This window comes from Panulirus ornatus, chromosome 5, assembly GCF_036320965.1.
Source record: "Panulirus ornatus isolate Po-2019 chromosome 5, ASM3632096v1, whole genome shotgun sequence".
Classification (NCBI taxonomy): Eukaryota; Metazoa; Arthropoda; class Malacostraca; order Decapoda; family Palinuridae; genus Panulirus; species Panulirus ornatus.
The window spans coordinates 39,454,338-39,473,991 of NC_092228.1; the positions used below are offsets into that span (position 1 = coordinate 39,454,338).

The 19,654-nt window shown below is 40.6% G+C and overlaps 1 protein-coding gene across 3 annotated transcripts in view; it reads right to left on the minus strand.

The window, feature by feature from the left end:
* LOC139748680 (cadherin-AgCad1-like) overlaps nucleotides 1-19,654 on the minus strand; it is a 305,223-nt gene that overhangs the window by 124,163 nt on the left and 161,406 nt on the right. For all 3 annotated transcript variants that reach the window (XM_071661965.1, XM_071661968.1, XM_071661967.1), the window contains 3 exons: nucleotides 14,846-14,968; nucleotides 6,429-6,550; nucleotides 4,328-4,530 (listed from right to left, as the gene is read on the minus strand). In XM_071661965.1, coding sequence (XP_071518066.1) covers nucleotides 4,328-4,530; nucleotides 6,429-6,550; nucleotides 14,846-14,968 — 448 coding nt within the window. The remainder of the gene's footprint in view (nucleotides 1-4,327; nucleotides 4,531-6,428; nucleotides 6,551-14,845; nucleotides 14,969-19,654) is intronic.

The following is a 19,654-nucleotide window of genomic DNA, read 5'->3' on the forward strand; positions in this document are numbered from 1 at the left end:
ATATAGAGATAGGAATGAAAATTGGTATCTCATTTGTCTCTATCTATCTATTATCATTACTCCAGTCCCAATTTAACTAGGTGGTTCAGGTACATAAAACCTTCAAATATCACCCACACACATCCTTAACCCATGCCCAGTGAGCTGTAATGAAACACAGACTTCCATACTTAAAAACTTTTGTACTTTACCCCTCAGCTGATTCATCAAGTTAGCCCATCTTCTCCAACCATTCCACCCTCATAAACAAAATGTTTCCATTGAATCTGATCCCTTATCACTCCTCTACCATCTTCATCTGAAAAGCTACTGCTATCAATAAATCTCTCATACAGTTTATCTTTCTTCCTTGAACCTTCTACTGTACTGCTATATTCTGTATTGTCCTGACCAACCTATGATCAGCCATATGCTCTACATGGCCATATCTTTCTAAAAGACATTCATCCATGCATCTTTCAAGTGACTTCTTCACCACACATAATCTCAAGTTTTCACTGAACATTCTATTTATCCACCTAATTCTAGCTAAACCACGCACATATCCATCTCTCCTATTCTTATCTTTTACCCATCTTAACAACTTTTCAGGATTCATCTCTCTACCAGCATATCAGAGATTTCCCTTACTAATAGGGAAGTGATAATTATTCGCTTTTGTACCTCCTTCTAGGAATGACTTGGAAATGGATGCCATTGATTTCTTATCTGCAGTCAGGCTGTTTCAGTCTTTGGTTATGCTTCAGAAGTTGCTGTGACATACAGTAATGAACCTGAAACAAGCTGAATTGATTTAAAGTTAACTATAACACTATGAACTCATTTCTTAGTCAACTTGTTTAGGAACATGAACTAAAAGGGGATGTCAGTTGAGGTCTTGGGACATTTGCAATACGGCACAAAGATATTTGGTAATTCTATAATCAATACTTCCTATCTATCTATTTATTTATTCTTTTATTCATTTTGCTTTGTCGCTGTCTCCCGCATTTGCGAGGTAGCGCAAGGAAACAGACGAAAGAAATGGCCCAACCCACCCCCATACACATGTATATACATACACGTCCACACACGCAAATATACATACCTATACATCTCAATGTACACATATATATGCACACACAGACACATACATATATACCCATTCACACAATTCACACTGTCTGCCTTTATTCATTCCCATCGCCACCTCGCCACACATGGAATACCATCCCCCTCCCCCGTCATGTGTGCGAGGTAGCGCTAGGAAAAGACAACAAAGGCCCCATTCGCTCACACTCAGTCTCTAGCTGTCATGCAATACTGCCTGAAACCACAGCTCCCTTTCCACATCCAGGCCCCACACAACTTTCCATGGTTCACCCCAGATGCTTCACATGCCCTGATTCAATCCACAGACAGCACATCAACCCCGGTATACCACATCGATCCAATTCACTCTATTCCTTGCCCTCCTTTCACCCTCCTGCATGTTCAGGCCCCGATCACTCAAAATCTTTTTCACTCCATCTTTCCACCTCCAATTTGGTCTCCCACTTCTCCTCGTTCCCTCCACCTCCAACACATATATCCTCTTAGTCAATCTTTCCTCACTCATTCTCTCCATGTGCCCAAACCATTTCAAAACACCCTCTTCTGCTCTCTCAACCACGCTCGTTTTATTTTCACACATCTCTCTTACCCTTACATTACTTACTCGATCAAACCACCTCACACCACACATTGTCCTCAAACATCTCATTTCCAGCACATCCACCCTCCTGCGCACAACTCTATCCATAGCCCACTCCTCGCAACCATACAACATTGTTGGAACCACTATTCCTTCAAACATACCCATTTTTGCTTTCCGAGATAATGTTCTCGACTTCCACACATTCTTCAAGGCTCCCAGAATTTTCACCCCCTCCCCCACCCTATGATCCACTTCCGCTTCCATGGTTCCATCCGCTGCCAGATCCACTCCCAGATATCTAAAACACTTTACTTCCTCCAGTTTTTCTACATTCAAACTTACCTCCCAATTGACTTGATCCTCAACCCTACTGTACCTAATAACCTTGCTCTTATTCACATTTACTCTTAACTTTCTTATTTCACACACTTTACCAAACTCAGTCACCAGCTTCTGCAGTTTCTCACATGAACCAGCCACCAACGCTGTATCATCAACGAACAACAACTGACACACTCCCCAAGCTCCCTCATCCCCAAAGGACTGCATACTTGCCCCTCTTTCCAAAACTCTTGCATTCACCTCCCTAACAACCCCATATGGTAGAGTTGATAGAGATGCTCCGTGGAAGGTACCAAGAATATATGGTGCATGTTCAGGCCCCGATCACTCAAAATCTTTTTCACTCCATCTTTCCACCTCCAATTTGGTCTCCTATCTATCTATATATCTACTTATCATTATTACATATGTTATAAAGTTTTTAAGTCATCTTCTCTAAGGCTGTATAACTGTCAATTAACAAAAAGAATTACAGTCACATCAAGGAACTTCTTGCTTCATCATTTTCTTGCTCCTGATTGTAGTGCAACCTTGAAGAGGTCCTGAGGCTGTATGATATAATGGTAATTATTACTCCATTCTTAACTCTATGAGAATGATCAGTATAGACAGGCCTCCCCTCTTCTTTTATTTATTCTTTATTTCTTTATAACTGGGATGTGCTCAGAAAGGAAAGTTTATTAAAGCAAAACTGGTCTAAGCAAACACTGGTTTATATTTCATATCTGGATTATACTCCACACCCTCACCCCCAGACCCAGTATTCTCAGTTTTTCACAGTTGAAAAAATAAAAAATCTAAAATGAAAACATCTAAGGCAAAGAAAAATACTGAGAATGTATATGTGAGCAATAATCACTGATACAGGCTGCAGTTTTCAGAATGAGCTACAGCTGGTGCAGGGTGAGTGTAAAGCATGATATGATAATGTGAGAAGTTGGTGTAGGATCACCAGTGTAATTAAAGGGGAGCAGAAGTGTCATATCAAATGGAAAATTGGGCTATAAGGGTCACTAAGCACTAGCAGTTTAGCTTAGGTACTGTTGTAGCAAGCATGACTCAAGACACAAGCATGTGGGGAAGCTAGCTATCTATCTATATCTTTTATGCCTGTCCCAACTTGAACTCCCTCAAAGGGGTGGCCACAGCTATAGAAACTCAATAATCAGTAAATTCCAGAGTTGCTTCTTATTCTTTGGTACCTCTCCCTTAACAGGCCATTGGCAGAGGGCAACACTAGAGCAGTGTATGCAGAGGCTCCTAAATAATGTTTTTACCGAAAACTTTTACCTAATGCTCCTACCTCCTACTTCTACCCAATGTTTCTAGCTAATGTTCCTGCCTAAATCTTCCTACCTTCTACTTCTAATCTACTGCCCTTAGCATTTTGCCAAAAGGCAAGGCTGGTGCATACTGCTCACCATAGGGAAATCTGGAGTTACAAAGAATGTGCTGTGTGAGTTAAGTGTTGTTAAGTATTATGTATGACTAAGAGAGACAGTATGTTTGTGGACAAAATACTAGTAGTCCACGTGTGGGTGAGGTAGAAGCTAGCACCTTTGGAAATTGGTAAGGAGACCTTAAAAACTGAGCTACTGAGCTAAGATGGACTGCTTTGCTCTACACTGTTTCACACAGCACATCTTGCAGACATCCAACACTTGTTGATATATCCCTCCCATCCTAAAATAATCACTCCACACTTGAACCCTTATTCATCACTTCCTTGATCAACTGATCAGTGAGTGCAAGGTAATAAACGTGCCTTTTTACTATCAGCTGATACTTCCTCCATGTTATCAAGTCATCTGCAATCATGTCTTTATCAGAATTAAAAAACTCTGTCACATCATTTCCTAAAGGATCAAACCTAACATTTTAGCTTTGGTCAACTAACCGTGCCATTTCTGAAGGTGGTATAAAAAACTTTTTGAGCCCTTAAAACACTCGTCCTATAAAGCTTTCCATACTCCATTCATCATGGTGCTGCTCTGATTTGATCCTCTGCACTCTTGATAACTTTTACTGTCTAAAGAATATCATACTGGCATTCCAACTAGACACCCTTTTTTTCTCTTTGTTTCCCTTTGTAAAATATATGACTGGTAGTCTCACTCTGGTGTTTACTATAAAGAAGCTGTTTCCATCACTGGTTCTTTTCCATAATTTCATATGCTGAAATTAGTTCCCTCATGTCTATTTCATGGAAATGTAACTTCATGTTTACACTGTCTCTGCCACAAAAATGCATTAAACATGACATCATGTTCACTCTACTAAAATCAATAGTACAATAAAAATGTTACTTACGTGCTATAGTATAGGACTGGACTATCCCCAGACCATGATTCGTTTTTGTTGACAGCTTCAAACAACCCTTTATTTTCTTCTGTGCCCACTAGTCGAACAGCTAATACTTTGAAGGTAAGCCTGGTATTGTTTGTATTTGCTAAATCTCCATCATGTGCAGTGATCTTGTAAATCTCAGATGATGGTGCTTTTGCCTCTTCATCCTGTAGAAAAGATACTCTAAAATTCCACAGGCATCATCTTCTAGATTATTAATAAACAGAATCCATAGTACAAAAAACATTGTATAAAGGAAAAATCTCTTGAAGTCTAGGCAATTCTCTGTCTTAGGTAACATAGCTGAGTCTTCAAAATCGATCCACACAACTATATGGAGACACTCTAAGGGTATTCTTTGGAACACTTCCTTTGCCTACACTAAAGTATAGCTACTGGAATAGAAATATAAACAGCTGGAAATACTCCTTGGAAACTATCAAAAAATCTGTATGAAATTCCACACCAAAAGCTATAATTTCTCCAAGTTATAAGACAGGTTAAGTTCCAGCTTAAGCCATTTTATAAAGGGCTTCCCCAAGCAAAATTCAAACTAGAATTGTGGGTCTTATGCCAACAACTATACATGGTTTCAAGAGAATCTGATTTAGTGTTTTCAAGTTATGACCAAGGTTAATCTGATAGGCAGGGAGTGACTTTCATAGACAGACAGATGGGCAGATGGTGAACAGACAGGCAAACAGATGGAAGGATAGACAAAGGACATATGGATAATGGGCAATGGTGACAATTTTACCATTCAGTTTCTTTCATTTATTCATTACCTTCATAAAAGTGCTTATTACATCCTTCCTAAAAAGTTTCTTGCTTAATTTCATGTTATGGCCTTTGATTGTTCTATCTTTGCATCTTCCAAAGAACTGCTCACCAATGACATCATGAAACTGATCTAGAACACAGTGCAATAATCTGTGCTGCTCTGTACAGTAGAGTAACTGAACTATGCATTAACAGTTACAAGTTAGTGCTTTAAGACTTATGTTGATTGTTTACTTACCTACTCCTGCCGCAGGAGTCCTTTCCTTCCTTAAGAAACTCCTGCAGTGCTCACATAGCCACCTCATGTCCACTGGTTGGGACCATACGTCATAAAATATAGTGATGTTATATGTGCGTGTGTGTGTGTGTGTGATATCTGTAAAGAGTGTAGGGTAAGTGAAGGGTAACTGACTAATAAGGTTTGTTTCGTTGTAGTCGTTACTTTGTGGGCATGAAGGGTCCTGGGATACGATGAAGCAGTGTTTGTAGTGTTATAGGGACGGGTGAGGTCCAGAGTATAGACGGAAAAGTGTGACCTGTGTTTGTATGGGGAGTGTTGCCTCTGATGAGTGAATGTTTGGTGAGGTGCAGTTTAAGACGAATTTGGAAGGGTGAATGTTTAGTGCCTGATGTGCTATTTCAGTGTGTATGTGCTATGTTAGTTTTACATCAGTTAGGGGTGAGTATATCTTTGAGTAGAGGTTGCTGATGTGTGAGGCAGACTTGAGGCAGGAGTAAACTTTCTATCTCTCCTTGGGGGCTGGTGGTCAGTTATGGGGTGGTTCAGGTGAGACAGGTCTACTGGTGTTGCATAACTGAGTGCTGAACATGCTGAGGTGGGATTGTATAGGGAGAATTTTTGTTTCAATGTGTAGGTATTGAATGTTTGTGGTTGCTAAGCAGCTGGTGATAATTCTATGTGCACTATTCTGTGTGGTTTGCATTTCTGTTTTATTTGCTCAAGAAGATGGAAGACCAGGCAGGAGAAGCATACTTTAATAGTGGAGCAGATGAATCATTTATTGAAAATGTTGATTCATCCATATCTATATAAGTGTTTAAGATTACAATATAAAGATGACTTTACAGGAGCAAATATAAACATTAACACATCCAAAAAATCCCCACTTGGAGATTCAACTGCCCTGGAAAAAAACCCAGTTCCTCAGGTATGCCCTCCCAAAATACCACACTTACACTTTCATTTTTCATTTTTTCCACTGTGAAAATCTAAAGAAAAAACATACAAAATAATCAATAATTTTTGAATATATAAGATAGTTACCTTTTTCATGAATTCATTCACTATTAGTGGGTCATCATTTGGGATCCATTCAAATTCTTGAGGAGCTTCATCATTCTCATCAGTAACGTTTATGGTAATGTAACATTCCTCACTCTCCAGTACTGCAAGAAACAGATAAACATAACTTCATGCTGACACAGTAAACTTCTGTGAAAGAATGAAGAAGATTTCTTTGAATAACAGCAATGTGAGTTTGTATAAAGAGGATACAAAGTACTCTGGAGATGAAATCAACAAGCAGGTGCTTTGCAAATTTCAAGGATTCAAGGATAGTATTAAACATGCAGTATCAAATCTGCACATTAAATCTCTGTTCTATGGGAAGGAGTGGTATCTGAGAAATTAGAGCAGAGAAAGCCAGTTTCAAATACTCTGTCTGTAACAGAATACAGTACTCAGTTAACTGTAAAAGCAAGGAAAATAATCTGAAATACTTAAAGCTAGAGAATATGTCTTATGATGGTTGTAACTGACCTGTGTCCTGAGCCAAAATCCAGCATAAAATACTAAAACCAGAATCACTCTTAAAGCACTGCATTTGCCATAAAGGTAACCATTGGGAACTAATAATTCAGCTCATCAATAAAGCCATCACATATCCTGTTCACTTCAAATGGGGAGCATCTTTGGCACTGCTAATGCACTGCTGGTAGCTACATAGAGAGTAAACAGTCATATATGCTCATTTTTTACTGTCATCACAATAACCTTCAAGTTAATCACCCTAGGAAATGGAAGAATAATGATAGTCAATAGCACTAAGAGATGGAACATTAATGCAAGTCAATAACATTAAGAGATGGAACTGGAGTAATCTCATTGTCTACATGCCCTTAGCATAGAACTCATTCATCAACCATACTGGTCAGTTACTCTGGTATTTTGCTTAACATACCATACCAGTCAGTTATTCTGGTATTCTGTCTTACTAACCATACTGGTAAGTTACTCTGGTATTCTGCCTGACCTGCCATACCAGTCAGTTACTCTGGTATTCTGCCTGACATACCATTCCAGTCAGCTACTATGGTATTCTGCCTGACAAACCATGCCAATCAATTACTCTGGTATTTTGCCTGACATATCTTACCCGTCAGTTACTCTGGCATTTTGCTTGACATACCATACCGGTCAGTTACAAGGCTATTCTGCCTGACATACCTTAGTTTTCAAATACTGGACAAAAAAGTATCAAAGCACTCCTATACACAGCATCTAGAAACTTACCTTCAGAAAGTCATAAGACCTCTCTACAGCACCCTTACACAAGAGACTTTCTAAACTGAATTCCCAAACGCAAAAGATGAAGTTTATCCATAATGAAAATATAATCAATCTGAAGTATGGTAAGCACTGAAAGCAAAGGAAAATGAGTTCAGACTTCTTAATGAGTCATGATCTTTTTATTTGTGATGACTTTTTAGTCATTATGCCTTAGCTAAAAGGTTTGTCAGCTGACTATGTGGTCATAGACAATGTACAGACCGTTTATTTTATCTTCTATGTTAGCTGATATGGCACGGGCAGCTGTGGCCCTAATCAAGGCCAGCCCATTAATGATGGGTTAAGGGACAAGTTAATTGGGACGTAAGTATGAATGGAGTAAAATTGGAGGAAGTGAAGAGTTTTAGATATCTGGGAGTGAACTCAGCAGTGAATGGAACCATGGAAGTGGAAGGGAATCACAGGGTGGGGGAGGGGGCAAAGGTTATGGGAGCGATGAAGAATGCGTGGAAAGAGAGAACGTTATCTCAGAGAGCAAAAATGGGTATGTTTCAAGGAATAATAGCTCCAAAAATATCATATGGCTGCGAGGCCATATGATATTTTTGGGGATGTATGGAGGAGGGTGGATGTGTTGGAAATGAATATCTAAGGACAATATGTGGTGTGAGGTGGTTTGATCAAGTAAGTAATGAAAGGGTAAGAGAGATGCGTGCCAATAAAAAGTGTGTGGTTGAGAGAGCAGAAGAGGGTGTGTTGAAATGCTTTGAACACATGGAAAGAATGAGTAAGGAAAGGTTGACAGAGGATCTATGTGTCAGAGGTGGAGGGAACAAATAGAAGCAGGAAACCAAACTGGAGGTGGAAGGATAAATGACACCCCTCCTCCCCCGGAACACACGCAAGGTAGTGCTAGGAAAAGACAACAAAGGCCACATTCGATCACACTCAGTCTCTAGCTGTCATGTGTAATGCACCAAAACCACAGCTCCCTTTCCACATCTAGGCTCCACAGGATTTTCCATGGTTTACCCCAGACGCTTCACATGCCCTGGTTCAGTCCAATGACAGCACGTCGACCCCGGTATACCAAATCGTTCCAATTCACTCTATTCTTTGCACACCTTTCACCCTCCTGCATGTTCAGGCCCCGATCACTCAAAATCTTTTTCACTCCATCCTTCCACCTCCAATTTAGTCTCTCACTTCTCCTTGTTCCCTCCACCTCTGACACACATATCCTCTTTGTCAATCTTTCCTCATTCATTCTCTCCATGTGACCAAACCATTTCAATACACCCTCTTCTGCTCTCTCAACCACAATCTTTTTACCACACATCTCTCTTAACCTTTCATTACTTACTTACTTATTAATTTATTCATTCATTTATTATACTTAGTCACTGTCTCCCGCGTTAGCAAGGTAGTGCAAGGAAACAGATGAAAGCATGGCCTAACTCATCCACATACACATGTATACACATAAACCCCCAAACACGCACATATACATACCAATACTCTTCATCGTATACATACATATACATTTATATTTATTTATTTTGCTTTGTCGCTGTCTCCCGCGTTTGCAAGGTAGCGCAAGGAAACAGACGCAAGAAATGGCCCAACCCACCCCCATACACATGTATATACATACACGTCCACACACGCAAATATACATACCTATACATCTCAATGTACACATATATATGCACACACAGACACATACATATATACCCATGCACACAATTCACACTGTCTGTCTTTATTCATTCCCATTGCCACCTCGCCACACATGGAATAACATCCCCCTCCCCCCTCATGTGTGTGAGGTAGCACTAGGAAAAGACAACAAAGGCCCCATTTGTTCACACTCAGTCCCTAGCTGTCATGCAATAAAGCCCGAAACCACAGCTCCCTTTCCACATCCAGGCCCCACACAACTTTCCATGGTTTACCCCAGACGCTTCACATGCCCTGATTCAATCCATTAACAGCACGTTGACCCCGGTATACCACACTGATCCAATTCACTCTATTCCCCACCCGCCTTTCACCCTCCTGCATGTTCAGGCCCCAATCACTCAAAATCTTTTTCACTCCATCTTTCCACCTCCAATTTGGTCTCCCACTTCTCTCGTTCCCTCCACCTCTAACACATATATCCTCTTGGTCAATCTTTCCTCACTCATTCTCTCCATGTGCCCAAACCATTTCAAAACACCCTCTTCTGCTCTCTCAACCACGCTCTTTTCATTTCCACACATCTCTCTTACCCTTACATTACTTACTCGATCAAACCACCTCACACCACATATTGTCCTCAAACATCTCATTTCCAGCACATCCACCCTCCTTCGCACAACTCTATCCATAGCCCACGCCTCGCAACCATACATCATTGTTGGATCCACTATTCCTTCAAACATACCCATCTTTGCTTTCCGAGATAATGTTCTCGACTTCCACACATTCTTCAAGGCTCCCAGGATTTTCGCCCCCTCCCCCACCCTATGATTCACTTCCGCTTCCATGGTTCCATCCGCTGCCAGATCCACTCCCAGATATCTAAAACACTTTACTTCCTCCAGTCTTTCTCCATTCAAACTTACCTCCCAATTGACTTGACCCTCAATCCTACTGTACCTAATAACCTTGCTCTTATTCACATTTACTCTTAACTTTCTTCTTTCACACACTTTACCAAACTCAGTCACCAGCTTCTGCAGTTTCTCACATGAATCAGCCACCAGCACTGGGTCATTCTTCATGTTTCCTGGCACAATCTCAATGAGTGGGAAATGGCAATCAAGTATTATGAATAAATATAAATCTTTTTTATCATACTTGATTGCCATTTGAGAAAAAAGTTCTTGTGTTTGTGTGCTAGTAGCTAAGCAGCAGCACACTACTTCAGTGGACTGGCCAACCTCAAAAGTCTCTACATTACATATCAAATGCATTCACTGTCATGCTATTTCCTCCGATCAAATGTATCCACTCTATCATACTATCTCCTCCAAATTTCTGGAGTGAGAATGACAGTGGAAAATCATCTAATGAAAAGTTAGAAGCTGTGTATGCAGCTTTTATGGATCTGGAGAAAGAGTATGACAGAATCGAGTGGAATTCTTTATAAGATGCGTTAAGGATATATGTGGTAGGGAGAAGCAAATGCATGCATAAAAGCGGATAGAGAGTTGAGCATAAGTTTCCATATACATGTGAATGTGAGGCAGGGCTGTGTGATGAAGCCATGGTTTTTTAACATACATATGGACAGAGTGATAAGAGATAAGTAGTGATAATCAGAGAAATGGGGTGTACAGAGGGAGTGTGGTGGAAAGGTATGGTGGCTAGTGACAAGCCCGTATGTGGATGACAAATGTGTTATATGCTGAGAGTGAAGAGGATGCAGAAGGTTGAAAGTGTGTTTTATTGTGTGTAAGCACAAGCAACTGAAAGTAAACATGAGTAAAAGTAAAGTACTGGTGTTTGCAAGGAAACAAAGAAAAAACAGATTTTGCAAAGCCCTACAGAATGAGAGAAGAAAGTGTACTAAACTGTGTTATAGGTATGGGGGGAGAAAACTTGAAGAAGTGACATAATTTAGGAGCATGGGAGCTATCTTGAGTAAGTCTGGTGATATGGAAAGCAAGATAAGGGAGAAAACTGTACAGGGTATAAGAGTCACCAGGTCCCTTAAGAGAATAATGAAAGGTAGAGGTGAAAGTATGGAAATGAAGAAAGGATTAAAGGACAGCATAGTCCTCCCAACTCTAACTATGCAGCTGAAGCACGGATATGGGATAAGTCACAAAGGTCAAGAATCCAGGCTGTGGAGATGAGTTATTTGAGGGGGAGCACGTTGTATGACTAGATGAAATAAGGGGGAGTAAAAGATATTTGTTTCCCCTTTAAGAAAGTTAAAATACAAGGAGGGGAGGGTTTCCATCCCCCCCGCTCCCGTCCCCTTTAGTCGCCTTCTACGACACATGAGGAATGCGTGGGAAGTATTCTATCTCCCCTATCCCCAGGGATTGGGGAAGAGCAGTGTGGTTTCAGAAGTGGTAGAGGATGTGTGGATCAGGTGTTTGCTTTGAAGAATGTATGTGAGAAATGCTTAGAAAAGCAAATGGATTTGTATGTAGCATTTATGGATCTGGAGAAGGCATATGATAGAGTTGATAGAGATGCTCTGTGGAAGGTATTAAGAATATATGGTGTGGGAGGCAAGTTGTCAGAAGTAGTGAAAAGTTTTTATCAAGGATGTAAGGTATGTGTACATGTAGGAAGAGAGGAAAGTGATTGGTTCTCAGTGAATGTAGGTTTGCGGCAGGGATGTGTGGTGTCTCCATGGTTGTTTAATTTGTCTATGGATGGGGTTGTTAGGGAGGTGAATGCAAGAGTTTTGGAAAGAGGGGCGAGTATGCAGTCTGTTGTGGATGAGAGAGCTTGGGAAGCAAGTCATTTGTTGTTCGCTGATGATACAGTGCTGGTGGCTGATTCAAGTGAGAAACTGCAGAAGCTGGTGACTGAGTTTGGTAAAGTGTGTGAAAGAAGAAAGCTGAGAGTAAATGTGAATAAGAGCAAGGTTATTAGGTACAGTAGGGTTGAGGGACAAGTCAACTGGGAGGTAAGTTTGAATGGAGAAAAACTGGAGGAAGTGAAGTGTTTTAGATATCTGGGAGTGGATTTGGCAGCGGATGGAACCATGGAAGATGAAGTGAATCATAGGGTGGGGGAGGGGGCGAAAGTTCTGGGAGTGTTGAAGAATGTGTGGAAGTCGAGAACTTATCTCGGAAAGCAAAAGTGGATATGTTTGAGGGAATAGTGGTTCCAACAATGTTATATGGTTGCGAGGCGTGGGGTATGGATAGAGTTGTGTGCAGGAGGGTGGATGTGCTGGAAATGAGATGTTTGAGGACAATATGTGGTGTGAGATGGTTTGATCGAGTAAGTAATAATAGGGTAAGAGAGATGTGTGGTAATAAAAAGAGTGTGGTTGAGAGAGCAGAAGAGGGTGCTTTGAAATGGTTTGGTCACATGGAGAGAATGAGTGGGGAAAGATTGACCAAGAGGATATATGAGTCAGAGGTGGAGGGAACAAGGAGAAGCGGGAGACCAAATTGGAGGTGGAAAGATGGAGTGAAAAGGATTTTGAGTGATCGGGGCCTGAACATGCAGGAGGGTGAAAGGCGTGCAAGGAATAGAGTGAATTGGAACGACGTGGTATACCGGGGTCAACATGCTGTCAATGGATTGAACCAGGGCATGTGAAGTGTCTGGGGTAAACCATGGAAGGTCTGTGGGGCCTGGATGTGGAAAGGGAGCTGTGGTTTCGGTGCATTATTACATGACAGCTAGAGACAGTGTGAACGAATGTGGCCTTTGTTGTCTTTTCTTAGTGCTACCTCGTGCACATTTGGGGGGAGGGGGTTGTTATTTCATGTGTGGTGGGGTGGCGATGGGAATGAATAAAGGCAGACAGTATGAATTATGTACATGTGTACATATGTATATGTCTGTGTGTGTATATATAGGTATACGTTGGGATGTATAGGTATGAATATTTGCATGTGTGGACGTGTATGTATATACATGTGTATGTGGGTGGGTTGGGCCATTTCTTTCGTCTGTTTCCTTGCACTACCTCGCTAACGCGGGAGACAGCGACAAAGCAAAATAAATAAATAAATAGAATAAATAAAAGATATTTGGTATGGCAGGAAATGCAAAGGAAATGCACTGTGAAGTGGTAGAGTTGGTGAAACATAATACTTTGAGGTGGTCTGGGAATGTGGAAAGAATTCAAGAAAGGGAGTTTACAAGGCATGTGTAAGACAATATGACCTGAGGGGTTGATGTGAGAGGAAGACCACCTTTGACATAAGGAAATAGAGTGGAAGAGTACTGGAGGAAGAGAAGTGGGGGGAGAATGAGTGGAATGCAATGGTGCATGCAAGGGTGACACATAAGGACTGGGATGAGGGGAGATTTTTGCCATGCCCATCCCCTTGATGGGAGTTCCCAGAGGAAACAGGTGTCAGATATGTAGATAGACAGATAGACAGGGGAATCTTATGAGCGCTTTCCTTGCATTTCCTTACCCTCCTCCCTTCTATTTCTCATCTGTGCTTCCTTTTAAGCTAGATCTCCTACTTCCAAGTAGATAATTAAGGAACTGGGTGAAGTAGGGAGCTAGGAAACAAGTTAGAATAGGGATGAATGTCAAACTGGGAAGATTTTTGTGAGTAGATTGAAATATCTGAATTCAATGAGAAGGTATTCTTTCTGAGAGAGAGGTCTACTGGGCCTGATTAGCCCCTAACTGTGCATATGGACTCTCTCTCTTTCTCTCCCCTCCTCATTCTTCAACATCAGGAAGAAAATATGCATGGTAAGTAGAGAGGCTAGCTCAAGTTTAACCTTATTGTTTTTATAACAAAAAAGTGAAGGGATGCATGACATATTCATGTTCATTCTAACTTATGCCTTTCCTATAAAATTTCCTTAAGGCCTATCAATCGTGCAACATGTATTTTTTTACCTGTTCTCCTATAGGCGTGTGCCAGAGGGAGTTGAGGAGAGAAGAGAGCCTTTGCTTTGCTATCCTTTTCTTCTCATGCTTTCAAGGGGCCTTTCTTTTCTTTTTTTTTCCTAAGCGTTAAGGCTAGACCACCTCACTTGGACCTTGGGTCTGTGTGGCTTGTATATCCACATCTTTCTCTCTCTCTCTCTCTCTCTCTCTCTCTCTCTCTCTCTCTCTCTCTCTCTCTCTCTCTCTCCCTCTCAGACTCATATGTAAGAAGAAAATGTTTTCATAAGGAAGAACCTCAATTTCATTTTGTGGACACAATCCAGACTTGTATGACCATTCCTTACCGGCAACAAACCAAAAGATATACATGTCTCAATTCCTCAATAAGCTAATCCAATTTACTTGTATATCCTTATAATATGTTATCATTTTGCCAAGGAATTATCCAGACAAAAAGCATCACTTATTAAGTCACCCACATATAATCAGACAGTCAGCTTTCTTATCACCAAAAAGATTAGCCAACAGGCAGTTCTATTATCCAAAAAATATAAACTTGCATGTCTGGTGTGCATCATCAGCATACCAACAGATTTAACTTGGATGAATCCATCAACAACCTAATCTAACTTACTTTTACAATCTTGTATGTCACCATCGTCACAATGATCATATGCTTTGAATATTAGCTCCCATATGTCATCTTGCTCACGGTTTACTTCCCTTTTCCCATTGTCAAGGAAAACCACCACCTCTCCTGGAAAGTTAGAAAAATTCAAATTTTATGCTACTGAGTAATGCAGGGTCTAGAGAGCAACGAACAGAAAAAACATTGCTATCAAATACAGGTGTGTTAGTGCATATATGATGACCTAAAATTTTGGTCTATCTATCTATCTAACTGAATCTGTATCTCCATGCCTGCTCCCTTCTGGAACTCCCTCAAAAGCATGGCTATGGCAATAGTCTCCATAACTAATGAACTCCAGTGCCATTTCTTAGCCTTTAATGCCTCATCCTTGACAAGCCACTGGCACAGGGCAAATCTAGCACAGTGTTTGCAGAGGCTCCTACCTAATGTTCCTACTGACTACTTCTACCTAATGCTCCTGCCTATGTCCAACTACTTCTACTAACTGTATCTACCTAATGCTCCAACCTACTACTTCTATCTATTGTTCCTATCATTTTGCCAAAAGGCAGGGCTGGCACATAATGCTCACCACAGGAATATCTAGTTATGAAGAATGAGCTGTGCGAGTTAAAGCACTATCAAGTATCATGCATGACAAGGAGAGATTGCTGTTTGTGGACAGAATGTCAGTAGTCCATATGTGGGTGTGACAGAAAGAAAAGACAGCTTCCTTGGTCAGAGGAGTGTAACTTGACAACCATTGAAGTGCTGGCTCACTATGCAGCTGTCACTAACCCCCCTGATACCAAGGTGGGTAGTACTGATTGACTGCTTACCAACTAATGCCTAGCTATAATGTAGCATTAATTTGTAGTCTCTTCTGTCTTAAATTCAAATTAGTCTTACATATGTTGTTGCTTTCTCCATCTTACTTACTACCATATTTTCTACTCATCAGTTTAAAAATGTTACCTTAACAGAAAGGAAAATTATTATGTATGAACTTCAGCAAATACTAAGTTACATCTATCAGAAACAGAAGGGTTAAAGAAAGAGAAGTTTAGTAGAATCACATCTGCATCATCCCAACTTATCACCGAGAAATGGCAATGGACTCTGGGAATGACTAAACACCCTATCTATTGCTACAGAAGTACATCTGAAGAAATCATCTTTTAGCTAATGATACAACTATGTTCAAGTATACCTGGTTTCTCATACTTTGTATAGGATATTCCTTATCTGTTAGCTAATGATACAACTATGTTCAAGTATACCTGGTTTCTCATACTTTGTATAGGATATTCCTGGAAAAATGTGTACAATGTATTCAAAAATCCGGTTATGCCCCAACACCTTTCCGAGTCCCCTTCTTTGAACTCCAACCAGTCACCAAATCTGTTAAGACAACTTACACAGCATTAACGTATCTTTTGTAAGTATCACTTTTAGTGCAAATTATAAAACATATCAATGAACTTATTTCATCATAACCAAATAATGCACTTTTTTTTTTTTTTTTTTTTTGCTTTGTCGCTGTCTCCCGCGTTTGCGAGGTAGCGCAAGGAAACAGACGAAAGAAATGGCCCAACCCACCCCCATACACATGTATATACATACTTCCACACACGCAAATATACATACCTACACAGCTTTCCATGGTTTACCCCAGACGCTTCACATGCCCTGATTCAATCCACTGACAGCACGTCAACCCCGGTATACCACATCGCTCCAATTCACTCTATTCCTTGCCCTCCTTTCACCCTCCTGCATGTTCAGGCCCCGATCACACAAAATCTTTTTCACTCCATCTTTCCACCTCCAATTTGGTCTCCCTCTTCTCCTCGTTCCCTCCACCTCCGACACATATATCCTCTTGGTCAATCTTTCCTCACTCATTCTCTCCATGTGCCCAAACCACTTCAAAACACCCTCTTCTGCTCTCTCAACCACGCTCTTTTTATTTCCACACATCTCTCTTACCCTTACGTTACTTACTCGATCAAACCACCTCACACCACACATTGTCCTCAAACATCTCATTTCCAGCACATCCATCCTCCTGCGCACAACTCTATCCATAGCCCACGCCTCGCAACCATACAACGTTGTTGGAACCACTATTCCTTCAAACATACCCATTTTTGCTTTCCGAGATAATGTTCTCGACTTCCACACATTCTTCAAGGCTCCCAGAATTTTCGCCCCCTCCCCCACCCTATGATCCACTTCCGCTTCCATGGTTCCATCCGCTGCCAGATCCACTCCAAGATATCTAAAACACTTCACTTCCTCCAGTTTTTCTCCATTCAAACTCACCTCCCAACTGACTTGACCCTCAACCCTACTGTACCTAATAACCTTGCTCTTATTCACATTTACTCTTAACTTTCTTCTTCCACACACTTTACCAAACTCAGTCACCAGCTTCTGCAGTTTCTCACATGAATCAGCCACCAGTGCTGTATCATCAGCGAACAACAACTGACTCACTTCCCACTTAAATCTAAAAAAAAAAGATGTAAAATAAAGGTGCAGGGGTAAATCTAAAAAAAAAAAATGTAAAATACAGGTGCAGGGGTATCTCCACAAGTATAGATGTGACAATGGAGGAGTGGAATGCTACAGAAAGGTTGTACTGGGATGGAAGATTACTGGGAGGTGGGGATCAAGGAATACAGTCACCTGGTGATAAGGAAGGTGGCTGGGAGACTTGAGTGATACTGATGAGTGAAATCTCCTGGGCAGTTGTGGTTACCATCAGGGCTGTAAGAGGTCTCATGGAATATGAAGCTTTAGAAAGTCTGCTATACTTCAACATGTTACTTGCCTTATAGTGTAGTTACCAGGTGTGAAAAAAGTGGGGAAATTATTGTTTGGAAAATATCTAATCCATCTGTACTGTTTTATGGCCAAAAACAAAAATTCTTCAAGTCTGAGCAAAGCTGAGTTCCAGCTTAATCTTTTTCATAAAAGACATAATTCAGGCAAATCAAGAGTTGTGGATTTTATGCCATCAACTTCTTTTGGTGCTACAAAACAATGGCATAAAGTACACTGTCTGATGCACCTGACCTTACCCATGAGGATCTGACCCAGGGTGTGACTCCTATCAAAGGTGTTACTGGATTCTGCCTGCTCAAGATAATATGCAAGTAAAAACTCACCTTTGGCCTGGCTATATCGTTGGGAATACAGTTTCATCAATGACCTTCCCACTCCAAAGGAGCCTACATTTCCTGCTACCAGAAGTAATGCACCCTTGGACAACACAACCCTTTAGAAAGGTCTTGAGGGACTCATTCATACAAAATAGCCCTAGAATACTAATATAAGTAATAAATAAACTCCTAACAATCGATAGATGGACAGACAGAGCCTAAAGAATCAGTGAACATAAGTGAAAGTGAAAATTCTACTAAAAACAGAAGCATTGAGGATGATGAGTCAATACTGCAGACCTGAGCCAACAAATGGGCAACCCTAAAACTAAGAACATCACTAAAGAGATAGGTAGATACAAGTAAGTTAAACTTTTGGACTAAAAAAAGACCATATTTTAGCCAAAAAGGAGAAAGTAGATAAAAGACAGAAATTCTGAATGAAAGATTACGAGAAGCTATGCAAACATCAAACACAATTTCTGAGACAAATGAAACAAAGAAAAATGGTTAATACACTGAACCATTAAGCCATGACTAGTAATGACCACTTTGAACAAGGAGCTTTCTAACCAGGAAGTACTGAAGTATATTAAAAGAAAAAAAACAGCAAAGAGGAATTCCATGGGATATAAAAGAATAAGGTAAGAAGACAAAAAAAAAAAAAAAAAAACGTACAAAATGGTTGTGCAGCAGAACATCATCATCACCGTTTCACAGAGATCAGAAATATTAAGTGAAGCAAGTGTCAGACCAAAATGATTTTATGAACATGGGAGTGTTGGAGTTCAAGAATCAAATTAGGGAAAACAAGAGAAGAAGAGAGAGGTGTTTGGATGAGTTTTGCAGGGAAGTAGTGCAAATGACTGGAAGATGTAGAAAAGAAAGCAGCAGGAGGTCAAGAGAAAGGTGCAAGAGGTGAAAAAGAGGGCAAATGAGAGTTGGGGTGAGAGAGTATCATTAAATTTTAGGGAGAATAAAAAGATTTTTTGGGAGAAGGTAAATAAGAAGGGGACTAATAAGGAAGTAATAACAAGTATTGGTGAAGTGAGAAGGAGATGGACTGAGTGTTTTGAAGGTTTGCTGAATGTGTTTGATGGTAGGGTGGTAGATATAGGGTGTTTTGGTCGAGGTGGTGTGCGAAGTGAGAGGGTCAGGGAGAATGGTTTGGTAAACAAGGAAGAGGTAGTGCAAGCTTTGCAGAAGATGAAAGTCGGCAAGGTGGCAATGGAATTTATTACAAAAGGGGGTGATTGTGTTGTTGATTTGTTGGTAAGGATATTAAATGTATGTATGGTTCATAGTGAAGTGCCTGAGGATTGGCAGAATGCATGCAGAGTGCCACTGTACAATGGCAAAGGGGATAAAGGTGAGTACTCAAATTACAGAGGTATAAGTTTGTTGAGTATTCCTGGGAAATTATATGAGAGGGTATTGATTGAGAGGGTGAAGGCATGTACAGAGCATCAGATTGTGGAAGAGCAGTGTGGTTTCAGAAGTGGTAGAGGATGTGTGGATCAGGTGTTTGCTTTGAAGAATGTATGCGAGAAATACTTAGAAAAACAAATGGATTTGGATGTAGCATTTATGGATCTGGAGAAAGCATACGATAGAGTTGACAGAGATCCTCTGCGGAAGGTATTAA